The 10,061-nt window shown below is 46.2% G+C and overlaps 2 protein-coding genes across 3 annotated transcripts; one reads left to right on the forward strand and one right to left on the reverse strand.

Annotated features, from left to right (window-relative positions):
- rtca (RNA 3'-terminal phosphate cyclase) lies at nucleotides 1-5,003 on the reverse strand. Its single transcript, XM_029499346.1, has 12 exons — nucleotides 4,959-5,003; nucleotides 3,494-3,688; nucleotides 3,252-3,352; nucleotides 2,331-2,474; nucleotides 2,118-2,241; nucleotides 1,897-1,955; nucleotides 1,591-1,732; nucleotides 1,189-1,310; nucleotides 884-942; nucleotides 548-642; nucleotides 349-453; nucleotides 1-262 (listed from the first exon to the last, which is right to left on the reverse strand). The coding sequence occupies exons 1-12, from the start codon at nucleotides 4,986-4,988 to the stop codon at nucleotides 164-166; spliced, it is 1,275 nt and encodes a 424-aa protein (XP_029355206.1). The 5' UTR covers nucleotides 4,989-5,003; the 3' UTR covers nucleotides 1-163.
- On the forward strand, nucleotides 4,345-10,061 carry dbt (dihydrolipoamide branched chain transacylase E2). Of its 2 annotated transcripts, none has more exons than XM_029499344.1 (11): nucleotides 4,345-4,389; nucleotides 5,033-5,165; nucleotides 5,519-5,594; nucleotides 5,845-6,026; nucleotides 6,112-6,239; nucleotides 6,430-6,667; nucleotides 6,962-7,128; nucleotides 7,215-7,292; nucleotides 7,505-7,696; nucleotides 7,790-7,861; nucleotides 8,152-8,319. In XM_029499344.1, the coding sequence occupies exons 1-11, from the start codon at nucleotides 4,345-4,347 to the stop codon at nucleotides 8,317-8,319; spliced, it is 1,479 nt and encodes a 492-aa protein (XP_029355204.1). The 2 variants fall into 2 exon arrangements, with proteins under 2 accessions (XP_029355204.1, XP_029355205.1); XM_029499345.1 differs by lacking the exon at nucleotides 4,345-4,389 and adding an exon at nucleotides 4,684-4,740 and having other exon boundaries at nucleotides 8,152-10,061.

Raw genomic sequence — 10,061 nt, forward strand, 5'->3', positions numbered from 1 at the left:
GAAAGATTTTTATTTATTTGTTACAGTATTTAAGGAAACACCCTGAGAGACAGAAGCTAAGAGGGTCAGCCAGGACGGGAGCAGCTATGAAGTCCAGGAGAGTGACTGTGTGTGTGTGTGCGCGCGCGCACACGCACGCACGTGTGAGAGAGTGTGCGTCCAGCTACAAGTTGTGGTTTGTGACTCCTGATCCTTGACATTCGATGATGTAGTTGACGTTACTGCTCAACTCGTCTTCACATTTTCTTATTGTGAACTTTGCCTGAAAATATCAAAGTAAAAATGTGTTTAAAAAAAAAATCAAGAAACTGATGGACGGACAGATGGACGGATAAAGCTGTTTCTGACCTGAGTGAGCTGCTCTGCAATGTGAATAGCTGTCTGTGTGTGCAGTGTCACGGCACCGGTTCGAATACGAGAAATTCCCTTTGCCAACGCCATGAAGATGATGAGCTGACAAGCAAGAGAAAGATAATAGATTGATTGATGATATCAGATATCAATCTATTCTATTGATATCAGTCAAGTCAGCAGATGAAGGTCTTACCTGGTCCTGCAGGAACTCATCTACGCAGCCATTGTGTCTGATGTTTCTCAACAACATCTCGGCAGCTTCAATACCAACTTTATCTGCATAGACACCTGAAACACACACACACACACACACACACGTGTGAAAGGGCACACATTTCCCTAGCTGTGTTTCAGAAAATGTTTTTCTGGTGGGGAAAAAAATAAATGAATAAATAAACGCTTCAGACATTCAGGTGTCTTAAGACCAGACTTCATGACAATTTCATCAAAAGTGATGTTTGCTGATTTATTACAATTGAGATAGATTCTGTTGCAGCTTATCAGATGAACCCTCAAGCAACATGCTCACCTTTCTTTCCCAGTGCTGAACCTGCAAAGAGACAACCTGTTGATGACTCAGCGATAATTCTGAAATAGAAAGCACAATTAGGGAGCAGCAGCCAGTATACACATGAAGCGCTTTGTGCACATGCACATGGGACAGCCAAACAAACAAAAACTACAGCAACACTGTGTTCACTGTCTGTGGGGAAACAAAAGACTGACTAATGACAGAAGAGGTCTGAACTGCAGAGGTCACAGCACGTTCAGATATATTTGGTTTAAGGAGACTGTTATTTCCACAGACAGTGATGTCAGAAGGTAGGAGCTCACATGATGCCGTTGCCGTTTCCACAGGCCTTGTCTTTCTCCTGCAGAGGCTGGATGTTGATGTAAAGTTCTTTGATTTCCTTCCTGATAGTTCTAACGGCAGCAGCAGACATGTCCTTCGCCAACTGAGGACAAAGAGACAGCTACAGTCAGATACATGCCAAACACACAAACTACAATCGTTGAACACACAGCACAAACCACAGCCACTAAAACAAAAAGGCACGATAAAACAGTGACAAGGATAAAAATCAGAGGACCGTGAATGCCACACAGGTTTATTGTAACACCAGTTGTTAGCAAATTTTATAACTGATTTGGACTCTCAGAATTTTTATCCTACAGTCGGACAGTTAACAGTCACTCAGATGTCACTGCCAGGTGTGTGTGTGCTGTGAACTTTACTTTGAAGGGAAGGACTCCAGCCACAAATGCCCGTCCATGGATCTTGGTGATGTTTCCTCTCTCTGTCATGGTGACAGCCTGAAGCTCTTTGACTGGATTCACCGTCACCATCACCTCCCCCCCGCCTTTAGGGTAGTAACCCCTGAAACACAAACAGTGAGAGACACACACACAGAGTGAGAAAGAGAGAGAGCGAGAGAACCACACATAAACACACAAAGTAAGAAAGAGGCACATGCATGCCCACAATGAGACACAGCATAAGAAGGACCTGCCCCCCCCCCAAATGGTCAACACTTGACTGACCTCATTCTGATGTCACAGTCAAAATTAAGTCCAAACTTTTCAACAATCGGTTTAAAAATCTGTAAAAAAAAAAACAAACAAAAAACAACTACGTAAAATTAGGAAAAAAAAAACAAAACAAACAATATATATATGTATATGCGTGTGTATACAGTATTCATACAGTGTGTGTGCAGTGCGTATATGCAGTCTGTGCATGCAATGCGTGTCCGGTGTCAGACCTTGACAGTGTAGTCGATCTGAGGAGCCATCTCTGCGTTGGTACCTCCCTTCAGACTAAGCTGTGAGGAGGCATCAGCATAAAGAGCACAGGGCAGCGCAACCTGAAGCAGTAGACACACACTCCTGACGCAGACACAAACACACATAAATAAGAGCCTGGGACGTCTATTGGCAATAACGTAACTCTGAGGCCCCCCCAGGCCCAGTCTCACCCTGCTGTTTGTGTGTCAGCCACGTGGCTTCCAGATCGGATCTTCCCCGGAGTCAGACTGATGTCGGTGGAGCCGATGGTGGCTCCCTGCAGACTGCCAGAACAAATATCTGAGACCAGCTGCAGGCCACTCAGGTGCTGTGGTCTGAACACACACAGAACTATCATGATACAGCTGCTGCTAGACTGCAGGCAGTACTCATTTCATGCATGAGGCTTTAGATCTCACTTTAAAATTGCTCTGATGTTTCCACTTAAGCTTCCCAACATTTGTGGGATCATTAAGTTTGGATCATTTAGACATTTGTTATTAAGCTAATTAGTTCTGTTTTTTTTATTTGTTGTTGTTGTTGTTTGTTTATTTATTTATTTTAACAGGAAAAACGACAAGCCAATAAATCAAATTACAGACATTTCCAATCCTGCGTCTCTGTTGATTGATGATCACATGTTGATCACCACTGCAAAGTTATTTCATCATTTAAATCTGATCAATGCCTTCAGCTGGTTAATGACGCAGCTCATAGACTTTTCTGGAAGAAAGGCAGAGAATCTAAGGATGAATTGACAGCTCCAGTCTCTTGGAGAAACGTGCCGTTGTGTGAAGAGGACTGACGCCGAATGAAGGAGAAGGTCCCTCCCCAGCTCTGGACGATAGCGGGGAGGGGTCATATTTAAATAAACCCGTTGGCAAGTCACCAATTTTTATAATATCTAGGATTTGAACTGAGTCTGGTTCGGATCACGTCCCGTTCCCTCGGGTTCACATCGGAAGATGGAAGCTGGGTTCCGGAGCAACAGACTGTGTGACACCAGCTTCTGAGCGTTTATTGTTCTCTACGGACATCTGCTAACAAAGTTAGCCATCACTCAACTTTAATGAATAGGCTAACATTAGCCTGCTAGCGGGAGCATCCCTCACCTGAGCCCCGGTGTGCTCCTGCCGGCCCGGATTTTGGTGATTTTAATGGCGGAGCCGGTAATGCAGCTGAGCGCAGCGGAGACTCTCAGGATCTGCCCGCCCTGCAGAGAACCGAGCCCGGGAAACAGAGCAGACATCAGTGAGCTCAGGACCAGCAGCTGCCGGCTGCTACCCGCCACCGTTAGCCTTGTGGTAGCGCGTTAGCAGCGGGACATTTGTCCCGTAAAGAGTCGGGTACTCACTCCCTCCATTACGCTGCCGTCGACCTCTTTCACTGCCGCCACCGGATCCATCGTCTGCTGCAACACGAAACTTTCACTTTTCCACAGAAACGTGATGCAAACGGGTCGTTCTCTTCTTCTTCTTCTTCGCTTCTGCTTTTGCTTGTTCTTCTTCGACTGAAACTTCCCACTCCCGTTAAAACCACTTCCGACAGCCTTCAAAATAAGATTCAGTCATTTTTAAGGCTGTCAGCTAATGATTAATTTAGTTAACTTGGTCAAGTCACTTAATGAGACCAAGTTAAGTTATTTTATTTCTGAAAAATGTGACTGGAGTGATAAATATCAATGTATAATTTATATATTAAATACATCTTAAATATCAACTATATAATAGTGATGCATCAGTATAGAAAATACTTGAAGTCTTTCAAGTTAATCCTGAAACATTAGAGATTTGTTAAAATACATACATAAAAAATTCGTTTGGATATAATCATTTGAATGTCAATGCTAATTGTTCGAAATAAATGCATTTAATCTGAATTTTTAGAGCTAATATTTTGTAATAGTCTAAATTTAACGCAGGATAAAAAAAAATCATGAACCAACTAGACAAATAAGGGAAAGAATATATTGTATAAATAAATCATGAAAAGATTTAATGCCAAGTTAAGGTTAATAAAGTCGCCAAAGTAAAATCAAACTAAACTAAATATAACATCTGCGTGTTTAAACTTCTCGTTGTTCCTCCTCTGACCGCTAGATGACAGCGTCCCGTCATGGCCGTCTAAAACCAAAAAAGGCGGACTTTGAGTTCTGATTGGCTGCTTAGAGGGGCGTGCGGCTGTGACGTTTGGCGGAGAGGAAAGATGGCGGCGGTGACCAGAGGCTCTTTCAGTGCGCTCAGACGGCTGGTGAGCAAAGAATCGTACTAATGTATCAAAGTTGTGATGTTTCCGTGTTTGGATGTGTCTGATGCTAATGTAAAGCTAATGTTAAAGGCCCGTTATCAGTGTGTCTCAGGCAGATCAGCCTGTTAGCTGATTTGCTAACACTGATGCTAATGCTAAAGAGTGAGTAAAAAAACTTCACACCGATCATCGGTTAGAACATCTCAGCCTCACTTAGCACAAACCAGCCACTGGGATCAGAGGTCCAGTAAAACTGGTTCAGATCTGTCTCCTCAAGAACTTTAAATCGGTTTTTAGGTATCCAAGTGAGTGTTGTCGGCATGAGCCACTCACTTACCTGGACGCCACGAACAGGTGAGTGTTTACTTCCTCATAAAACAATAAAGAGTCCGTCTGTGTAGTTTAGATCCAGAACAGCCAGTAAACCGGCAGGGAGGTAGCTCGTGAGGTCATGCAATAGTACTTTGAGTTGTATTGTCATTGTATGTCTACAGCGCACCGTCAACATTGATGTACCTGTTCTCCTAACTCATTATTGATTAATGAGATGATTGGTGTGAGTTAGACCGGACCTGGATCAATCCGGACTTTCTGCTGGTCATTTGCACTGATGACCCATCATTGTTGTTCGGTTTCTCTCTGTTAGCTGAGTCAGCAGTACCGCCGCCGATGTTTCCGGCTCCAGAATTTGCGGACAGACCGGAGTCTGCAAACCCTCACGTTCATGTGTGGCAAAAACCTCCCGATGCTGAGCAGGAGGACACTGCACAGCACTGTTGGTAAGTCCAGACAGCCAAGGATCCGAGTCCTGCTGGTCTAAAAGCAGAACCCACTTTGCTTGTTTGTTGGTTTGTCAGCTCAAAGTAGAGAGAGAGCGAGAGAGAGGAAAAACAACAGGGGCAAGAGAAGACTGCTTTGAGGGGCTTTCCCATAGTGTAATCCTTTCAGTTCAGATCTAGTTTGTTCAGATTCAGGTTTTCAGCAATTCAGCAAGTCTGGGCCGAGAGCTGGATTAGAGGGGTGGTTTTCAGTGACAGCAGGTTTCATCCATCTCTCTGCTCAACCTGCAGCATAACAGGAAGGGGGTGAAGATGTCATTGGTGATGATGTCACTTGTGTGTTGTCTCCTCAGTGAGTCAAGGACCAATCGTCCAGTTCAAACTCTCAGACATCGGTGAGGGGATCATGGAGGTCACCGTGAAGGAGTGGTACGTATCTCGACCACAAAGATCACTAGACTACTGAGACCACTACACCACAGAGACCATTATACTACCAGGCCATGGCATTGCAGACACGACTGAGACCAATGCACTACTGAGACCACTAGCCCACCAGGACCATTACCTGACAGCAAAAAACCTCCAAAGACCAATAGAACTGCATGAGATAATAAAGGTCAGCTGAGACCAGTTCAGTACAGGAGGCCCTGGGCTTCATTAGTCCCGTTGTTGGCAGGTACGTGAAAGAGGGGGACAGAGTGTCTCAGTTCGACAGCATCTGTGAGGTTCAGAGTGACAAGGCTTCTGTCACCATCACCAGCCGCTACGATGGCATCATCAGGAGGCTCTACTACGACACAGATGCCACTGCGTTGGTAGGAAAACCGCTGGTCGATATTGAAACAGAGTCCAGCTCAGGTGAGGCCTCAGCATCTTTTAGTTCAAGACCAGTTCTTTTTGCTTCTTGTTTTATGTTTTGTCCTGAAACCTGATGCTGGTTCAGAGGTGATCCAGGAGGAAGACGTGGTGGAGACACCAGCTATAGCTCGAGAAGAACATACCCATCAGGAGATTAAAGGTCACAAGACCCAGGCCACACCCGCCGTGAGACGCCTTGCCATGGAGAACAATGTGAGTCTGTCCTCAGTTGCTCCACGTCCATCTTCACTCCATCCCAGACAGGTCTTCCTAGCACAGCACGTCCTTGGTCTATCTTTGTCTGTCCTTAGCCCGTCCTCAGTCTGTTCAAGTAAGTCATGCCTCAGTGTCTGTAGTCTGTTCTCAGTGTGACCTGTTCCTGGTTTGACTGGTGTGTCCTCAGATCAAGCTAAGTGAGGTGGTGGGGACGGGTAAAGATGGACGGATCCTGAAGGAAGACATCCTGAACTTCTTGGCAAAGCAGACGGGAGCAATCTTGCCTCCGACCCCATTTCAGGAGATCCAGACTCCACCTCCGGCTTCTGCTGCAAGGCCTGTGGGCACACTGCCAGCCATCAAACCTCCACTGGCCACACCCAGACCAGTCTTCACCGGGAAGGATGTGACAGAGCCCCTCAAAGGTCAGATGTTATTAATCAGCAGCGGCACAAGGTAATTGGTACTGTACACTGTTGATTGACCTGGTTCAGCTAATCATTTCATCAGCCTGATGATATTATCACATGAGCGAACACCGATAGAGTCAAGTTTAGACTTGGTTCCTCCAGGTCTCAGACACAAGATTGGTCCAGCTGCAAATCTAGACTGAAAGAGCAGAGAAATTAATGATCGCTAATCCAAATACTCACTGATCATCAATCAGTGACCGCAGAGGCTTGAGCCCTGTGTGACCTTGGCAACCTCTTGCTCCTCAGGTTTCCACAAAGCGATGGTGAAGACGATGACAGCGGCGCTAAAGATCCCTCACTTTGGTTACTGTGACGAGGTGGATCTTAGCTGCCTGGTGGCTCTGAGAGATGAGCTCAAACCATTGGCTGAAAGCCGAGGAGTAAAACTTAGCTACATGCCCTTCTTCATCAAGGTGGGACGTTAGGTGGTGGTGGTGGTGGTGGGTGGGGGCTGGAATCTGATTCGTTAAACTCTAATGCTGTTCTCTCATTGGCTTAGGCTGCTTCTATTGGTCTTCTCAACTTCCCCATCCTGAACGCTTCAGTGGATGAGGACTGTCAGAACATCACTTACAAGGTAAACCCTCATCTGGCGGTCTCAACAGACCAGGTCCATCAGGCAGACAACCAGCCTGGTTCCTGTCTCAGGGTCATCATTTTCTTTGGCCACAAAGAAGAACAAAGTTCAGGTCCAGTCCATGTCCCAGTCTAGCTAACCCTGAGCCTGAACAGTCAGCTGCAAATCGTTGCCTATTTGCTATGGTGATGGGGTGTTTCCTGTCATTTTAGGCATCTCATAACATTGGCCTGGCGATGGACACGAGTCAAGGTCTGCTGGTTCCCAATGTGAAAAATGTCCAGCTGCTCAGTGTTTTCCAGATTGCAAAGGAACTAAACCGTCTCCAGACCCTGGGATCAGCTGGACAGCTGGGGGCCGGGGATCTGAGCGGAGGGACATTTACCCTGTCCAACATTGGATCAGTGAGTGCAAACACGCATGAATGACACAACCGATAGACGCCTGTTGCTGCTCAGACTGAGTCTAACCTGATCGTTCTCTCTGGTCTGATCCAGATTGGGGGTACTTATGCCAAACCAGTGATCCTACCCCCTGAAGTTGCCATCGGAGCTCTGGGGAAAATTCAGGTGGGTTCCAGACATTTCCATGATGACCCCAGTGAGAGACACAACAAATACACATCACATGGTCTAAATTCAGTTTTCTGCGTCAAAGCTGTGATCATGTGACTGACCAGTTTCTCACTGTGTTGAGTTGCTGAGGGAGATGCAGGTAAATAAAAATCTTGACCATTAAGTTTCGTGAGATTCATATCTAGGTCCCTATGCTTCTGGTCCTTGCTGAGCCCCGATTCAACCAGGACCCTCCCTCAGGGCTTAAGTGACCCTAAATCTAAAAGCACGCTCTCTGTGTCCAGGTCTTGCCGCGGTTTGGCCCTGCCGGTCAGGTGGTCCCTGCCCACATTATGAAAGTTAGCTGGTCTGCAGATCATCGCATCATTGATGGCGCCACAATGTGTCGCTTCTCCAATCTGTGGCGGGAATACCTGGAGAACCCATCCAAGATGATCCTGGACCTCAAATGAACAGAACGTTTCCCATCAGCCCCGGGAAGGACGGAAATGCCACAGACAGACCCTCACTTCTCTCACTGCTGCCTTCGCCACCTTCATGTTCATTCCTGTCATTTCCTTGTTGCCTTTGAGCAAGGTGGAGTAGGAAGGGCCAGCCTAATTATGTTGTTTCCTTGACACCTAGTCACTGTTGCCTGGAGATAGAAGTAGTTAGTTTGGTTCACGTGATTCTGGGTTCTCTTCTAAATTCTCTCCTGGACTGTGTGGTCTCTAAAGTGGATAGACTGCAGGGGAGTCAGTATGAATCTGGTCTTCAGAGTTCACAGCAGTCTGGTATCTGATCTGGACCTGAGACTGGTTTCACACAGACATCAGGTCCTCAGTCTACATTTTACATACTAGTTTCTCTCTCTTGTTCAGGACCTGTGCACTGGGTTCTGGACCACATCAGACCTTTAACAACAAATGTTTGGCCGTCAGTCATCAGATGATAAAACACTAATGATGCACAGCAGTTGGATCCAACTGAAAATTAATAGGAGGAAAATTATTTTGAAAATCACAGGGAGCTGATTCAGAAATCCATAACAGGAACTAAACAAACTCTGGTCATTCAATCAGAACTTTTTGTAATAAACATAACTCTCAAGTGAAGGAGGTGCTGCTGGTCCATCTGGGTCCCAGGTTTCCATCTGAACACTGTGAACCTGAACCTGTGTGGTTCAGCATGGTCCTGTTATGTGATGATGTTAACAGTTAAAAGACTGAAACACTTGTGGTCTCTGAAACTAGTGAGTCATGTGACCAGGGCCATAACTCGCATCTGTTGTCTTGGCCAGTCTGTATCCTGTGGTCCAGCAGGTAGTGTCGGTGAGTCGTTCAGGATCTTTGGACTGTGATGGTTTCCTCCCTTTCTTCACCAGCTGATCTGTGTGTGGTCTAAGCTCTGATTGGGGCAAAATTATGGTTTGGTCCTGAGGTGGTGGTGATTTAAGGCTTGGTTCCTGAAGCAGCCGGAGATTTCAGCTGCTGGTCCTGAACTTCCTTTCTGTCCTGGTGGCTGCTGGGTAAAGAGCTTGTGGTTTATGGTTTTTGTTACATGTTTCTTTTTTTTTTTTTAGCTGCTCACTGAGTATGGTAGGGGGGTTTTGTGTTATTGGGGATGTGGCTCAGGTCTCAGGTCCTGGTCTCTGAGGTTGAACCCTGATGAGGAAAGAATTATTAAAGTTGACGTGAACAAACTTAAGGAGTCTGTGATGATTTCAACTGAACAAGAACCAGACCTGCGCTGGATCAACTGAGTCCAATCAACTGGTCCAGAGCCAGAATTCCATAGGGACAGTGACCAGGATTAACTGAGTCTGCCTTGGCACTTTTAGATAGTTGGCACTAGAGGGCAGCATGTTCATTCTGAGTTCATGGCCAGACTTCTATTGACTGCAGAATTGTGCTCCAGGTCAAGGACATACAGATCCAGTCTGCCCCTGAACCAAGCTTCCCACTTAGCTGAAGGCTCATTTAATGAAGGTGGAGGGAATAAGCAGATGGGGTCTTTTACATTCTACCAGAACCAGGAAGTGTCTGACACTGTGACAACCAAGAGTGGCCCTGCTGTGATGGTTGCTGCTACATATGCTCATTCATTCATCTTCAATCGCTTAGCTGTTTCCAAGTTGTGGGGGTTCTGGAGCCAATCCCAGCTCACACTGGGTGAGGGTGGGGGCACCCTGGAAAGGTCACCGGTCCATTGCAGG

This window comes from Echeneis naucrates, chromosome 4 (genome assembly GCF_900963305.1).
Source record: "Echeneis naucrates chromosome 4, fEcheNa1.1, whole genome shotgun sequence".
NCBI classification, from domain to species: Eukaryota; Metazoa; Chordata; class Actinopteri; order Carangiformes; family Echeneidae; genus Echeneis; species Echeneis naucrates.